The sequence below is a fragment of the Manis javanica genome, chromosome 16 (genome assembly GCF_040802235.1).
Source record: "Manis javanica isolate MJ-LG chromosome 16, MJ_LKY, whole genome shotgun sequence".
Lineage (NCBI taxonomy): Eukaryota > Metazoa > Chordata > Mammalia > Pholidota > Manidae > Manis > Manis javanica.
Genome location: NC_133171.1, coordinates 25,063,511 through 25,081,344, shown reverse-complemented (window position 1 = coordinate 25,081,344; position 17,834 = coordinate 25,063,511). Strand labels below are relative to the sequence as shown.

The 17,834-nt window shown below is 44.0% G+C and overlaps 1 protein-coding gene and 1 long non-coding RNA gene across 4 annotated transcripts in view; one reads left to right on the top strand and one right to left on the bottom strand.

Moving 5' to 3' along the window:
- Positions 1–17,834, top strand: part of KCNQ5 (potassium voltage-gated channel subfamily Q member 5) — a 455,253-nt gene that overhangs the window by 369,039 nt on the left and 68,380 nt on the right. For all 3 annotated transcript variants that reach the window (XM_073225085.1, XM_073225083.1, XM_073225084.1), the window contains exons 6-7: positions 8,736–8,846; positions 14,354–14,449. In XM_073225085.1, the coding sequence (XP_073081186.1) occupies positions 8,736–8,846; positions 14,354–14,449 (207 nt within the window). The remainder of the gene's footprint in view (positions 1–8,735; positions 8,847–14,353; positions 14,450–17,834) is intronic.
- The window catches only part of LOC140846892 (uncharacterized), a 33,867-nt gene that overhangs the window by 575 nt on the left and 15,458 nt on the right, over positions 1–17,834 (bottom strand). The window lies entirely within an intron of this gene.

Genomic DNA, 17,834 nt, shown 5'->3' with positions numbered 1-17,834 from the left:
GTCCCTTTAGATCATTTATGAATGGTCTCAATAAAAATATTAACTTCCAAGGGGGAGTTATGTGAAAGTACACCCACTAAAATTGTCCAAAGAGTTAATCCATCTCTTTGTTTCAACAAAGGTAAGTTCTCTTATAAATCACCAGTAGTATTTCTTGAGTGTAGATTGTTGCCAAAATAAAAATACATTATTTTTTTAAACTTATTAAAATGTTGATAGGCCTGTTTGTTTGTTTTAACTTTGTGGAACACAGATTTAATTACCAAATGTCACACTGGTTTGTGACTCATCAAAAAGTTTATGAGGTTTTTAAAAAGGAATAGTAATGGATCAAAAGTTACAAGGGTAAATTATGGCACAAAAAGTGAAAAGAAACACTGGTAACCACTTATAAGATCAGAGATTATAGACATCTAATTTCAAAACTTTACATTCAAAACATACTTTTTCTTTATATTGTTGTTAAAGGATAGTTTTCCAAACAAACGTAAATAAAGTCATGACTCATGCTGATAGAAAAGAAACACATACTAAGTATTTTAACTTTTTTTTCAAGTCATTATTAATGAGGGAACCAATAAGACATTACAACCAGTTCAAAGGACCTAACCAAAGAACACAAACAGATAAAGATTGGGGCTATTGAAGTGAATGTGCAAGTAGAGGTAAAACTGGCTTCTTCCATAGTAGGAGATGGAGCCCAACTAAGCCTCCACTAGATGGAATTTATTTACACATCTACAGACAAGAATTATTTTGCACTGCTACCAGTCATCTACAACTTACAGAGTTGTAAAATAGCTCAAAGGCCATGAAAGGTGCAGAGCCCTATAAAATCAGAATTCAGTAACCTGAAAGTGTGTACTCTGAACAAGGCGTAGTTTTCCATTAAAGCAAAAATTATCTCTACATTGTAAAAAGTTTATAGAACAGTCCTTGAAACATGTGCTGTAGGAAGAATATCACGGGCTAGGGGAGTGCTTTATGTAATATATAAACTACATTTCTTTTTTATTTGATTCCTTGAGACATTCCAAAAGGGTGCTCTGTGAAAATATACAACATCTTGAATTGTCTAAACAGTTTCCCCATCTCTTTGGTCCAACAAAGTTATCTCATAAATCAGCAGCAATATTTCTTGAGTGCTAGACTGCTGCCAAAATAAGAATAAATCATTTTCTTAAACTGATGAAAGCATTGATAAGTTGTTTGTTTTGTGGAGCACAGAGTTAAGTTACCAAGTGTTTCTGTTGTCCCACTGTTCATCAAAAGCTCATCACTGAGTAGAACTCTTGTCAAGGACAAAGAATCAGCGCTTGTATTAAGCAGAACTTGGTAAGTTTGTTCATTACACAGCAGCAATAAAATGAATAAGAATCCGAAATATATGCACCTGAAGATTAGGATTTGTTTCTTAAATTATCAGAGTAAATGTCTACAAGAGTATACCATTGATAACAAAGCATTCAGTTGGCTATTATTTGGTTTCAAGTCCTTCTCCCGCCCCCACAAATAATAACGGACATGAAAAGGGAGGAAGTGGGGAACCTGAGAGAGAGCAGTGATCTGACGTTCTTAAAATACTTCTTATCTGTGGAGAGCAAATGGAAACCTATGACTCATGGTGGTATAAGCTGTGTAAAGGGAGAAAGCAGGAGATTGCTGTAGCAGCAAGGGGGAAACAGTTTATCATCCCAGGCTTCAATGCAGCGATCTGAACTGAAGTTCAGTTTTTTCTCTTTCTGGTGGTCCTAACCCTCTTTGAGACGGTCGTGTGCACCTTCTCGTACCGAGATGCAGGGGTTGCTGGGTTCAGCCTGGCAGTTCTGAATCCTCCTTTCTACCCATCCCTTTTTCTCCTCATTCCTAATAAGAATTGCTGTATTGTGTGTTAAACAGTGTGTGGGAAACTCTTAATATACCTCTCACTTAGTCATCAGCTTGTTTCTTTTGCAAGAATAACCCACATGGCAGGTTTTCAAAGGTCATATCTGTGACTTTCAGGGGAAAGCAATGTATTTTCATTGATTTCCATTTCAGTAGTGCTGTTTTGACTCAAGTTTAACCTGTATTTAACAGGTTCTTTGAATAACCTAATTATATCTTTTTTTTTTTAAATTTGGTCCCAAATACAATAAAAATAGCCTATGTTGAGCTTCTAGGAAAAGGCCTTGTGGGTCCACAGTGGGTTGGTGATATTATCTGACTCATTAATTAAATTGTCTGAAGCCTGAAAAGACACAGAAAAACAAAGAGGGTTCCTTATTTCTAGTCTTTACAAGAAGAGCATATACCATATCTCCAGTGAGGTTAGAACACTATACCTTTTATTATATGTTAGTCAAGACCTTCATGGAATATTCAGCTGAATACTTTAAAGGTAAACATGTCCATGTTTTACATAATGGACACCTTGCTAACTATGAAAGTATCCAGAATAAATAGGGAAATAAAAGCACCCAACATTCATATATTTTGAAGTGCTAGGCTTTGATAGAAAAAGGAAATCCCCTTTATTAAAAAGTCCAAAGTATTGATATTAAGAATCAAAGTACAATTTGTGGTCTGTGGATACTGTATCCTAGTGAATTCTAAATACTAACTATAAACTCCTTCCATTAAGAAGATCCTGAGGGCTGTCCCTAAAACCAGCTTTTGGAAGGATTTGTGGTGTGATCAACATGCTCAAAGTTAATAACAATTCAAGCTAAAAACAGTTCAATACTAGTGAATAGCAATACTGAGCTCACTGAGTGAGGGGATAACTGAAATAAAGGGCCTGGCCCTCACACCAGAGCACGTGCCCCATCAAAGGCACGGCTGCGTTGGGGTGACGTCCCTGTTGTGGGTAATGGATGGAAGCACCTTCGTAACAAAAGGAACAAAGACCGATACACTTCATGGCAGACCCACAGCTTGAGCACAGAGAGGGCTTGGGAACTGGGGGCTCCAGTGACAAGATGCTCTGCCTTCTGAAGTAGCAGCTAAAGAAGTGCTGATGACAGGCGAAACGGGGCCGGTGGAGGGGAGGTAACTCGTAGCCAAAGCACTGGTGGCTCAGGAAAAGCGGGTCTTCTGGTCGCTGGTAGAGATCCATTTAATGTTCCTTCCTGTGCTTATTTTCCTCCCTATTAGTTGCTTTAGATTCGTCCTAAAATAATTGAAGAACATGTTTTCCTGGAGTTATTTTCTAATATCTCCTTCTTCCTTGTAATAGTTTTTCACCTTTTGATTTGCTTTATATTTATTCTAAAATAAGTTAAGATCAAGTCTTCCCAAAGTAACTTTTCCTGGTAACGACCTGCTCTTGAAGGCCAGTTGTCCTCTTTGTATTTACTGCTATCCCTGTGCTGAAGATAGTGTGTGGCTTTTTTTTCTAAGATGCATACAGCAGCAGATGGTACAAATCTACTTTGAGTAAGCATCTGAATATGACCATGAGCTTGGGATGATTACTGCAGGCATGTAGAAGGATTTTATACCAGCCACTGAGTGCTGGAATGCATGCTGAAAATCCTATAGCCTTTGTCAAAGCAGACAATATGAAGGTTCAGTGTACCATGTAGAGCGCTGTGCATGCAACAGGTTGTACAGCCCAAATATGTGCCACTAGAGTCACCCCTACAAAATCGAAGAATAAGAAATGGCATAAATGTGTCAGAAGAACAAAAGTACCCTTGTCCTTGATAATACCACTTAAAATTTCGAGAATCAGCCTCATTACATTGGTACAAAATGTTTTCTGCAACTTCTTACAAGTTGTTGTCTTCTGACTCAGTGCTGGTATATTAAATAAAAGTTAACAGCTCTTTCTTACTATCAATGCATTACCTTAGGATATCAAAGCTTTACTTGGCCATAAGATCATCAACACACCAGTTCCTAACAATTAAGAACATTATCAAGGACCAAGCAAAACTCCTGCGCCCTGCTTAACGGCATGCACTAATGAAGTGAATTGGTCATAAGCCTCTGCGAGGAAGCTTTCTGAAGACGTCTGTTCCTTTAATCATGTCATTTCACATGCTGCCCCGGACACTCTGGCTTGGTATTATCCCATAAGAGCTGAGCACGGGGCATATGGAAAAGAACCAAAGAACTAGAGTCAGGAGACTTCTATTCCAGCCCCATCATTATGACCGAATAGAGCTGTGATATTCACCAATCATTTAATGTCTCTATAAAAATGTTTGGATAACTAAACACTAAGTTGCTGTGTGTACTAAATGAGATCAGGACATGTAGGTGTACCCTATCAAGCACTAGACAAATGTTAGTCACTGCTGTTATTCCATATTTGACCAAAGAGCCTGGAAGGACAATAGGGCATGCTAACGCCCTGACTACCTGCCACAGCAGAACCCACATTATGTGATGCCACCCCCATGCGAGCCTCTGAGGTCTGCAGACTGAACACCTGTCTCATCTACTCATGCAAGATAACCAAATTTCAGAATTAACTCTACAGGTTCTATAACTACTGATACCCTGAAACTAGGTGCTCAGAAAGTAGCCCAGACAGAAGAAAAGAGAAAAATAGAGCAATATTATTCATGAGGAAGAATTCTGGGTTGCTAAACATAGTAAGGTGCCCCCAGTCAACCTCAGATTTTGCTACCACAAGTATGCCTTTACACCAACATTTGCAACCCTCAGATTTGCAGAAAATATCTCTCCACACCTGCATGACTACAGCTGAGCATATGAAATATGTGGGCAAAAATGTATCTGAGCTGCTCGCATCTGCCAAATCACCTTCAAGTAAATGTGCCAACTGGATGGCTGGCACACGCTTCTGGCACCCATGAGGCCGCCTGGGGAACAGCGACAGGTCACAGAGCCTGTCCCGCTCGGGTCCTGGTGGGCCTTGCCAGGCCACACCTGAGAAGACATCTCCCAGCCTCCACCGCAGGTCAGAAAGTGTGCTTAGAAATGGCCTCCTCTCACTTAACGAAGTATCACTCTGCTACAAGTGCACCAAAAGAGATTTGGAAATTTTTTAATTTATCTTTTAATTTTTAAAAGTAAATTCAAACCTTTCAGGACCTCTCCAGTGATATTGTAAACGCCATAGTCAAAAGTTAATAAGTAGAAATCAACAATACATAAATAAATACATGCATAAATAAAGGTAAAAAGTTAATCTGTCCTGCCTACGTGGACCAACGCAGCACTCATAAGCGAAGGTAGGCCAGACGTGGGGTCATGCCCAGTCTGGTGGATTTCTTCCCAGCCTGACTGCCTCAGGTTTGCACGGAACAAACCGCTTCTCCAGGAGCAGCCCTGGAAGCTGGTGTCTTCGGGGTCCCTACCTTTCTCTAGCTTGAGATCCCGATGAAGCTAGTCGTTTCTGGGTTCAGCCACTGAAGAGTTACAAGATTTCTGGAAGACAGGAAAGGCTTCGCTGAGTGCCAGTGTGGAAGAATGAGCACCAAAAAGAGCTTCTGCCCCCGGGGTGCCTGCGAAGGACCAGCTGATGCACATTTGCAGGGTGCTACAGGCGCTTGGAAAAAAGAAACGCTGTGGTTGTCCGGTTCCCAAGGCCACACGGGCTCTTCGAGGACAGCTTGACCTGAAGGTGCAGAGAATCGGTGAACACCTGAGCGAGCTCCTCCGAGGAGGGCTTATGAAGCAGCTGGTCACCACCTGGGAACGCAGGCAGCCAGATCAAGCAGGGGGGTCAGTGTGAATCTGTGGAGAAGGCGCCCACCTTTTCACTCTAAGTGCACCTTAGAAATGCACGGTTTCCTCTCTGGTGCTCCCTCTCTGTTCCCGTAGGGAAGCCCAGATGTCGCGTTTTGCAGCCACAGAGAAATGACGCTCCCTGAAGGCATAAACAGTGGAGTCTGCCACGAGCCTGCTGCCCAGCAGGGAGAGCGACAAACCTGGGAACAGAGGCCCCTCGCTTTCAACCAGGCGACACCCAGAGCGACTCTGAAATCGGAGTGGGGAGGTGGTGCGGCCGGGCCCTGCCGCTGGTCGCCCCAATCCCCGGGCCACAGCTGCCCACCCAGTAGCCTGAAGCCAAGCGCAGGGAGAAGGCCGGCGTGCCAGGGGCTCGGGGCTGCTCTCAGAGGTCGTGGCCTCTGTGCGACAGACCACGGACATGAGAGGAGGGGACGCCTGGGTCCTGCGCCAGAGCGGGCATTCTTCTCTGCCCAGACCAAAACCCGGCACCCGGCCGCCTTGCCCTAAAGCCCACCCTCAGCGGTGGGGCTGGGGGACAGCTGCAGGGTGTTACCGGAATGTCACGCTCATCGGGAAGGGCAGTGCTACTGCTGTGACCACACCATGAAATTTCTCCTTTGTTTCATTATTGTTAATAAACTGCCATAAACAGATTAGGTTATTTTGCAGAAAGAGTACAGATTAAAATCATTCCCACATATTGAAGGTTAGGAACATGTAATAAAATGGAGCTGGAATATTTTTCCTGCAATCTCTGGAGCTCCTTGGAGAGCCTGCTGCGACGCTGCTGGTGATGGGCAGTCAGTCTACTAAGGGTTTCCCTCCCCCGGTCCCCAGGGGGCCTCTCCCCGCGGGCCTCCGGCTGCTGGCGCTCAGCCCCTCCAGCACCTCACAGCCCCAAGCCTCTCCTGCTCTTTCACGTGTGAGGCTGACCCTTCCAGCTGCGCCCCCAGCCCTGCTTCCCCGGCCTCCGCACCCCCCTCGGTGCTCACTCTCCACAAACAGGCACAAATGCAGCCTCCAACGCCTCCCCTCAAGTCAGCGACTTCTGGGAGTTCTTGCTCTATTTTTCTCACTCCATTTGTTGCCAATGTTCTTGAAAGGATTTCTCGTTTATTTACTAAATATCTATTGAGTTTCTCCTGCTTTCTGCAAGCATCATGCTGGAGGTGAGAGAGTAAAGGCATCGTTCCCCCTTCTCGTAGAGGACACAGAGACCCATCCCCGAAGAAGAGCATGGAAAAGTACTGCTTGTCCTAAGTGCACTTAAGAAACAAGTTGCTGAGCGGAAGGTGACCAGAGGCCCTGTTGCAGACAGGGTGGGTAGGGAGGGCTGCCTGCCAACTGGGCACTCAGATGAGACCCGAAGACGGAGGAGGAGCCCCGGGCGGGGAGAGAAGGGCAATTCTGGCCGAGGACACTGGGTGTGCAGCGGCCTCCCGCAGCAAGAGCCTGGCCCGTCTGAGGAGCTGCAAGGATGCTGGTTAAAGCCCAGGGCGAGGGCAGGGTGACCTTGGAGGGAGGAGGGGCCTGGACCATGTACGCCATGGGTTAGGAGCTTAGAATTTATAGGCGGACTTCATCTTACTGTGCTTGGCAGATACTATGTTTTCCACAAATTGAAGGTTGTGGCCACTGTGCATCGGGCAAGTCGTTGGCAAGTCCCCCAGTGTTTGCGATCCTCACAATATTCCAAATGTCCTCATTATTACTGGATTTGCTGTGGGGACCTGTGAGCAGTGGCTGCCTCTTGCTGAAGGCTCAGGAGATGGTTAGCATTGTTTAGCAATAAAGTCTGCTGCTCAGCGTTTCTAGATCAGTCATATTGACATTTTTTAAATGCTTATTTTCAAAAGCAAACTCTTCATCTTTGCTCCAAAGCCTACTCTTTCTCATTAACGTCTTTTTATTTATGAGGCAACCACCTTCCCCTTGCAATGTCCAAGTCCATGAGACTTAGTCTTCCCCTTCATCCCAGACTATTAATGAAGGCGTTATTGAGTTTCCTAACGCACCTCTTTGCTGTCCGCTCCGTACGGTCCCCTTGCTGCTGTTCCGACTCCATTGCCCTGTCACTCTGCCAGTCACATAGAACCGCAGGAGTCCTGGAGAGGGGCTGGGGCTTTGTTCTAAGGGGACAGGAGGACGTCCTGGAGCAGCCTGACCATAGGAGAGCCGTGAGCCAATTGCATTTTTCAAAGGCACCCCGACCTAGCTATGAGTGTCTCATCAACTTCCTGTTTCAGTGACCCACCAATCCTCCCCAGACCCACCGTGCTCCAGCCCGCCCACCGTGCTTCCAGAACCCGTCCTATCTGTTCTCACTGCTGCAAAACTCATCCTGCACCCCCTCCCTAGGTCACCCTCTTTATCACTTCTGCCTCTCAAAGTATTATCCCCCCCTCAAAACCTAGTGCTGGTGATGTCTCCCTAATACAGCCTCCTCAGCCCCCCAAGCTGATAGTGGCCCATCTGTTCTTTGAATTCCCATAGCAGATTATTGTGCAACCATCATAATGCCTGTCTTGCTCTATTTTGTGTTCTAATTACGTGGGACATGTCTCTTTCCTTATGCCATAAATATCTTAGCCCAAGAACTATGTACCTATCATTTTTTATTCCACTACAAATCATAACACGTACCTTGCACACACCAGATCTTCAGGAAATGCCTGCCAAGCTAAGAAATGGACAGCCTTAATTAACAAAAATTATTGTTTTGTGTACTAAGCCAGTCCGAAATCCATGGTGCTGTCGTTTCTGTACCACTGATGGCTATCCACTTACTTAAATAACCTTTCTTTGAATACACTTAGAAAAGATGGAAAACTGTGTTATAAGGGAGGAACAAGTATGTAGGTTACCCCCTTCCTTAAACAAAGAGAAGCTCTGTTCTGCGTCATGGAAAATTAAAGCACAGCAATAAAATGTGCCGTCGAGGCTTGTTGAATAATGATTTAATGGGAACGTTGCCCTGTCTCCTGTTGATAGGTCCTAACTTTCCTCTCAAGTACTTAAGCTGCACGTTCTATTTATTTTCTTTTTAGATTACATTGACCACGATTGGCTATGGAGACAAAACACCCCTGACCTGGCTGGGAAGGCTGCTTTCTGCAGGCTTCGCACTGCTGGGCATTTCTTTCTTTGCACTTCCTGCCGTGAGTATCTTCGCAAGGGAAAGCAATTTAAATTTGATCTCAGAGCTTTATTAGTGTGAATTTCCACAAATTGGTATGCCTGGCAAGATATCTACATCACTTACAAATACAATATTTCTGACAGTGTTAACTTTTCTCCGTATATCTAGTCAGAAATGTTATAAAATATGGTCTTCCTTTGGTGATGCTTAACCTGAGAGCTTTATACCAGCTGGGTCTTCATGACAAATGATAATTCCGATGGCATCAACTCTCAGTCAACATGCTGCTAGTCCATTTAACATAGGTGTAAAGATGGAAAGATACCTTGCTTTTGGATGCATCACTCCAGTTTGGCTTACAGTGTGCACGGCTGAAGAGATGGGCGTGCCCGAGTGGGTTATTGGCCTCTTCAGAGCCATTTGAGTGAAAAGCGTATGACCTTCAAGGGTTTTGAATGTGCCAGATGATTTATTCTTCCTGTCATCGTCATTGATTTTTCTTAATGAGCAGTTTCTCCATCTTATCCGAATGGAGAGCACATTTAATCTTCTCCCAAGCTTCTGATTATTCTCTCCTTAATGGACAAAGCTTGCTTTCTGATCATTTTATCCCGTTTCTTTAAAGGCAGTTGGTTAAAATATCACAGTTCACCTCCATCTCCAAACTCTCACCTGTGATCACCGCCTCTCGGGGGTGGGAAAGAGCCACCACACGGGTGTGTCAAAGCAGGGGCAGGTCACCCTTCAGGAGCAGTATCGGCCTGACACCTCACGCAGGCTGACTCCGTGACAGCCTCCCGGAGCAGAGGGCCCTGAGCGCCCCTCCAAAGGAAGCGATGGGGCTGGGGGTTTTAGCTGCACAGCCTTTAGCTTGCAGGGAGCCTCCACTACGTGTGAATGAGCCCAGCGGTCACCCTTGTCCTTCCAGTGCCCAGCTCTGGATCAGCCAGCTGGTCTCTCCCAGGCCACACAAAACCACAGGGACTGCAAAGACCATGCGTAAGCTCGAGAGTTAGACCGCAGTGTGAATTTAAAGCTGTGCTCCCTGTTTCTGACACAAGCTGCCTATGTGACTGTTTGCCAGGGCGGCTGTAACAAGGCATTACAGACCCAGCGGCCTAAACAACAGAAATGTATTGTCCCACAGCTCTGGGGGCCAGAGGTACAAAATCAAGGAGCTGTGGGACTGGTCCCCTCCAAGGGCCATGAGGGAAGGCTCTGCTCCCCGCCCAGCTCCTGGGCTCACGGTGGCCCCCTTCTCCCTGGTCACCACGCCACCTTTCCTCTGTTCACAGCATCTTGTCAGGAGTCTTACGGGATTAGGGTCCCCTTGGTGACTTCACTGTACCTTGCTTACCCCTGTAAACACCGTGTCCCCAAATAAGGGCACAATCTGAGGTACTGGGGATTAGTACTGCAACACAGGCATTTTGGAGGCACATAATCATTCTGTAACAGTGACCCAGATGCATTCCTTGTCGGTGTGATAGAGGACGCACTGTTGCATCCAGAGAAATGTTGTGAACACAGTGTGGCTGTGTGAGCCGAGGGCTGGCCCTGAGGAAGGCTCACTCCCATCGTGGGCGGACCCAGGCATGAGCTGCCTGCTGAGGGCGACGAAACCGAGAGAGTTGGAGCTGCACCTCACGCATCCAGAATTCATTCACCTGGCCAGCTCCACAGTCCTGGCCAGAGACACACTTGGGGACCAGATTCTGTAGAGGAAAATACCTTTAGATATAACCAAATGCAGTTCTTGGGCTTTTTCCCAAAACAATAGCACAAAACACTGACTGCTTCTGTATTTATAGTGCTTATCCTGAGGCCACATATATATATATATCAACCTCTGTGCTCCAGTATAAACCTACCAACAGCAAAGTGGACAACCCCTGGGCTGTTGACACTGACAGCAGAGTATGTGCCCATCTGTCCTCCCAAGACAGCTTCTCGAGACCTAGTCCATGACCTGCTCTTAATTTGGAGGAAATTCTGATGAGCTGAGCTACACCGTTTCACTGGTCTCTGAAAATTTTAAACAGCAAATAGAGATTATAAGCAGGCTGATGGACAAACACCGTGACAGGAAGACACGGTGGAGGACAAACAAGGGGGAACAAAGTCTGTAAGAAGCAAGCGGGCATAAGTGTTTGAAATCTGTGAAGACCTGGGACCAGGTAGTGTTAGGGTCACTGCATCTCTGTGCGGCCAGCACGGTCTCCATGATGAACCTCTAGGCCTTCAAGGGGAGGTTAAATCGTGCCACTCTGTTAGTCAGAATCAAGGTCTGAGACTAAGTAGTCATCCTTGGAAATGTTTCCTAATAAAGTGATTACAACTTTTATATACAAATTAAACTAATGTGCTGAAAATCTAAAGAATTTGCTTGCACAGAACAGAACATATCCTAGCAATGTCCAGATAAGTAGAGTTCACCACGGATCTTTTTACTACCGCCTCACGTTGGGTACTGAGTTCTTACTGAATGAAAGACTGAATGGTCCAAAAATAACTTAAAACAAGGAAACAAAAAGCAAGGTGGCTGGAAACGCCATTATGTCATGTGTGCCTGTCGGCTGACAGCATTCTCTGATTGAGATTTAGGAGGGAGGGTGCCTTGACATTTTGCTAAGAAAGGCAGAGGTGGATTGCAGACCACTGTTTGGGGTTCCTCCTTCCCAGGAAGCCCAGGGACCAAGAAGGATAGCAGCTTTGCCCATCTTCCCTCCAAGCAGAGGGGCTGTCCTGCAAATGACAGAGTCACGCAGGCCATGCGCCCCGGCCCCCACAGTCACTGCCCAGGGCCTGGGGCCCTGGGGCTCTGAGCCTGCAGAGTCTGTGGGCTCCTCAGCCTCCCCCCGTGGCCCCTTCTCCTCCTTAGGACGCTGCCTCCCCTCCTGCTGAGAGTGTCTTCAGACAAGCAGGGCTGCCATGCGCGGGGTGCAAATCAGGCCCCTTTCATCAGGAAGATAGCGAGGAAAGGATATTTAAAATGTTGACCAAACAGGTTTTCTCTCTACTTGGTGCGTACGTAGTGCTTCTCAGCACAGCCCTGCAACTAAAAACCTGAAAGCTTACATCATGTGATCTTACAAATGAATTAGCACGAAACTCAATTCCTAAGAATTTTTTGGTGTTAATAGTTGAAGGGATGGCACATGAGATAATAGAGATATACATAAAACATGTACATGATATATATAACATGCATACATATATAACATGTGATATTGAGAGATACATATATTATCATAGTGGACTTTATTTCAACAGACTTCTATTTAGGTTCCGTGAGCTGTACACTAAAAGAAGTGGAAGAAAATTGGAATGGAGCCAAACGGAGACGATAAGCAGACCTGGTTTAATAACTGTTATAATGTACAGTCTGGCGCAAGATATATGTAGTAAACATTTGCCATCTACTACTACATGCTTCTAAACAATGCCAGTATGATTTTCAGCACACTTCAGTTTATTTGCGGATGCTAAGTCTGTGCTATGTAGGGCCTGCTTCATTTTCCAAAAGGAATTTAACTCTGGACCTCATACTCATGTAATAAATGCTTTAAAATGATAGCTGTTCATTGTTGTCAATTCACTGTCTACAAATCTGAATTATGCTCCATATGAGTGGGTTATACATAATATGCCTATAATGTATGTACACATATTACACAGTAAAAGTATAGGCTATAAATTCTGTTTCAAATTCTCTTCTATGTTTATGCTTCATGAAAAGGGACATTGAAAGGAATATAAATAAAACTTTCCTAAATGATCTTAGATGGCAGGAAAAAATTTAGGAGTTACAAATGCCTGGACTTGATGTGAGTTTGGAAATGTAGCACCATTTTTATAATCTCTACATGGAGGGAAAGGCTGCTTAACTCTGCAAACGAATCAGACAGAGTGGGGTTTATGAAATTTAGTTTATGCAGTCAGCCTGGGGGAGACGGCGACCTCAGGCAGCCTGAGACACTCCCTGAGAAAGAGATGGGAAGCAGAGCCTGGGGTGTGATTTCTGGTGTCGTGATACAGTCATTTATCCTACTAATTGCACATTCATAGCAAATAGTAGTACAGTAACTGTATTTTAAACACAATTACATTACTGATTATCTGGTCATTGTCACAGATGTGCTCGGAATTGTGGCATCTCAAGATAAGAAGGAAGGTTAAAGCTTGTCTGGAGCCCAAAAATATCTTAGCCAATTTGTCATCCAGGCGAGACTTAATACGCCTCCTAAAGATGAGAAACTCACCACTTCCCAGACAGCCTACACCTTCTTTGAGCTACTTCCAAAATATAAAGAAAAGAAAAACAATCATTCCCTACCTATAGCAAAAATTGACTTAGGGCTTATAAGACCCCCTTCTCTAAGCTAAGGGTTAAACTCCCTGACGTTTAATAAAAGCTAATAATTTATAGCTAGCAAGCAAACCTCACAGACTGGAGCGCCGTGAGCACCACGTCCCATGCCAGTAAAATGGAGACTTACAGACAAAGCCCAGAGACTGGATTTAGCGAGTCCCAAAAGCCAGCCCAAAGCAGAAACAAAGCATCTTGATTCCAGGAATGTTAGACCAAAGCAAGCCGAAGAGAGGGGGAGTATTTCAAAGAGCCAGAATTTTGGCAGATCCAGATGATAAGCAGAAAGAAGCAAGCCAGCCAAAAAACTGATATAAACAGAGGAGGGACATACTAATCTTACTGACCCCAGGATCTAAATAGGCGAGCCGAACCGAAAGGGTAAGGGTGCCCCAAGCATGAGGACAACGCGGGCAAGCGGGCATGCGCTTTGCAGTCACCCATGCTCCGTCCGGTCTTCACCGTGCAAACAGGCGAAACGGAACCGCGTGTCTGCCTCCTCAGGGTCACTGTCCTCTCCTCCTTTCACTTTACTTTGGTGGGTGGAGAATTAGAGTACCATGGAGGATTTTTAAATCGTGGCACCGATTTTAAACATTACCCCCACCACCATTTCATGACTGGAAAATACAAAATTTAGTGGTTTCATCAAAGCTTTAGAAAAACTCCCATGTCCGCAGCAGCAAGGCCTTCACTGTCTCAAATTTTAAATCCACCTCTGCCCAAAACCAGAATTCCTGTCCTCTAAACTCCTTCACTAGGTAAGACCATTCCTGTAATTTAAGCATAAAGAAATGTCAGAGAAAAGAAAGCTGCCCAAAAAACACTTTTAAAAGTTGTGGATTTTTTTTTTTGTTTTGGTAATTATGATGCCTCTTGCCATAGCAGATAATAAATGTCGATGCCTGGTTGATTCACTAAAGATCAAAAGTTGTTACACATCCCAGCAGTCTTGCCCAAAAACTGGCCATTGGCCAATGGTACCATCATAGAGGCAAATAGTGTTACGTTTTAGTAAGTAATGTGCTTATGCACAGGTTGCATACTGTTGGTCTTTTCTCAGACTCACTTTAGAAGGTTTTTAAGCAATATGTGTATTATTTAACGAGCTTTTGAAAAAACAAATTCTTAAGGACTATTTGTGTATTTTTTTCCAGGGCATTCTTGGCTCAGGCTTTGCTTTAAAAGTACAAGAACAGCACCGCCAAAAACACTTTGAGAAAAGAAGAAATCCCGCTGCCAACCTCATTCAGGTAAGTGTCAGCAGCGCAGGTAGACGGAGCCTCTGGCCTGCCGTGCCCGCCGGCCCATCATCCAGGCTTCCTTGCTTAGCACAGCTACTGCTCTGCTTTGTTTCCAAAAATGAGGCAGGAACTTCATGTACAGACGACTTGGATTTGGACAAGTGTTCCCCCCTCCCAGACAGAAAAATAGGTATTTTCAGCCAATGGTCCATGCATTGTTTAGATTAATCAACCGTGCCAGCAAGGCCATGCAGAGGTTAGCCGTTGTGCCACTCCTGGGATGACCTAAAAGGTCTTAGGAATTCCTGGGTGAACCGTAATTGATCATTAAGGGCTGGGACAGAACATGGCATTGTTCCCTGCATTACAATTACTTTCTCCAGCCACGTGTATGTCACTGTTCAGGAGAACTACATACTTGTTTAGCAAGTCAAGGTTTAGTGCCCGTGGAATTGCTTTTAATGCCATCTAGAGCAGTAAGTTGAAATAGTTAGCCTATTTTAAGAGCTGGGAGAATTATGGAATCCAATCATGTTTAAGAACATGAAATAATTAGTGTATTGTTTGAAGCTAGTGCATGATATACAGGTTGCTTAGCATTCCATTTTCTTTTTAGTAACTCAGGATTTGCTTCAAGACTGAAAAGAGCGCTTCTGCTATTGCCATCCATGTCTTTGGGGAGTAGAACCATCCAAGAATCGGGTTGCTGAAGAGTCACAAAATAGAGTCTCCTCTAGATCCATCCCGTGAGGCTGGTGTTAGTTATGGGCACAGTAATTACACGTCTAAGGCTCCTTCCTGTCCTGCTGAGCAGTGGGAGATCCAGAGCTCTGAACCGCAGGGGTTTGGGGCAGTGATCTGGGGTGCTGGGCGACTGGTCTTCGTGCTGTAGTAACAAGCACCTCATTCTAATTCAGACTGTGGCTTGAGGGGAGCAGTGGGAGTTGGGGGAGACCCCTGCACAGCCCTACACTTAGCCTTTGCTCCTGGCTGGGGAACGCAGTACCTCCCACAGAAACAGACAAGGCAAAGAAGGGAGAAGGTGTCTCAGTTACGTCATGAAGGAGATCTTTTTGTATCTTTTGTATCTAATGATTAAATAAGAATATCAGTTTTTCAAAGCAAAACAGAAGGAACACAAAAAGAACAGACTCATAGACACTGAGAAGGGACTAGCGGTGACCAAAGGGGAGGGGCTGGGGAGCAGGGGTGGGTGGGGAGGGAGAAGGGGATTGGGGGGCACTATAATCCACAGTCACAATACAGGTGGGTCAGTGGGACAGCAGTACAGCCCGGAGAAGACAGTTAATGGCTCTGTGACATCTTACTACCCTGACGGACTGTGACCGCCCTGGAGGGGGTGAGGACTTGATGATACGGTGACTGCTGACCCACTGTGCTGTGTACGTGAAACCATCATAAGATTGTATATCAACGACACTTCAATTTTTTAAAAAAGCTGAATAGAAACGTAAGAAAAAGGGATATCAGTTTATAATCAAGTTATTCTGAAATGGATGACTGGGCCTGACTTCTAATGCAAACCACCACATCTCTATATTTTAAATTTCTAGGTTTTAAAAGAACAGTAAACAAACATTTTGTCTTCTTAAAGGAAAAGATTCCTAAGTAGTAGGAGTTTAAGATCTGAAGCCAAACAATAATTGCCATAATGAACAGAGATGTCACATACTTAAGAATGCGCACAGAACACCCAAGGCTCAGAACTTGTGGCCTTCCATCCTTACTGTTTTTACATTTTAGTTATTCTTTAATTTATCTCTTATCTCTGAATTCTAGAACAATGTTTTCCAATCTGTGAATGCAAAAATATTCCATGGGCTCCTGGCATTCATCCGGGCACTAAGCCCTATCTACATATGGAACCAGTAATGTATCTTACACACATCTAGACTACTTATTCTCAGAATGGAGATACTATTGTCATGAGTAACGTTCAAACATATTTAAAATCCTTACTAAATTATTTATTAGCTATTGTATATGTTCTTAACACGTACTCAAAATACAACCACTTCTAGGAACAGATCCTTAATACTTCAGAATATTAAAAGGCATATTAAGTACCAAAGGATGTATCAGAAACCATCTTAGAGTATCAGCTGTTCCCTTAGAAAGGCAGCCCTTTGAGGAATTTCTTACGTGTGCATCCCTGTGACACCGAGCAGTGTTGCCCAATACAGCTGCCAAAAGCTACATATGGCTACTTAAATTTAGAAAATCAGTTTGTCGATGGCACTTGGAGCCATAGCTCAAGTGTTCAGTACCGATATGGGGCTATTGGCTACCCCATCGACAAAACAGATAGAATAAGAGAAGAAACGTTCCTGATCTAACTTATCATTATCAACTACTAAATTATGCAAAAACCATGTCTGGAACTTGAAAACAGATTACTTCTGCAGTAAGTCACTGGACCAGAGGCATTTATATGTCCACAGCCAAAACAAGGCAAGGCCTTCCTCTCAGATAATCCATGAAAGGTGGCAGTGGGATGGGGGGCTCTCCTGTCCCCTCCTGGTGTGAGCCAGGAGCTCTGTCCTCTCGCTTCTTCTCTAAATAAAAATCTCTGCCTTGCTCTCCTAAAAGAATAATACTAATAATAAAATAAAATTTTCATCTTCATTTATAAAAAGGTGGCAGTTAGGAGAGGGGGGCAGCAGTTCAGTTTTGCTTAGAGATCTAGAAATGTATTTTATGGAACCGGGTTATGTACACATATTGTGATGAATAATTAACTTGTGCAAATGTAGGTATCAATGGAGTGAAATCATTAATTATTCTTTTACTTGAAACTCCAGTTTATATGTTATTCTGAACCAAAAAAAGAGTATAAAATGAGAGGCTTAAAATGTGAAAGAATACCTTTAAAATCTAATCACAGTGTCATTAATCTATGTAGAAATCTACTAATTTAAAAAGCAATTATTCCCCTATCCAAATGCAGTTAATTTACATATTAGACATAGGATTAATAATATAATTACTAAATGTGTTCATTGCTCTGCCTTGCTGTAGCCTTTAGCCAGAATTCAGGGCTTTAAGCCTTGATTATATGTTGCAGAAATTTATTTTTAAGGATATGCTAGACTGAAAGGCAGGCCTCATTTGCCAATCCATTCATTTTCTTACCCAATAAACCTGCCTTAGTTTGCTGAACACACAAAGCATCAAGGCCAAGAGCAATCTCATTTGTTTTAAGCCAGAGCCATTATCTTTCCGAAAGGGCACTGAGAGGAAACTAGACTTAGTGTGGTGGCCCTTTCTCACTGCATACTAATATCAAATCTCTGTTGTACACCTGAAACTAATGTTATATGTCAATTATACCTCGATAAAAAAATATTCTTAAATGAAAAAGTAAAAGGGCACT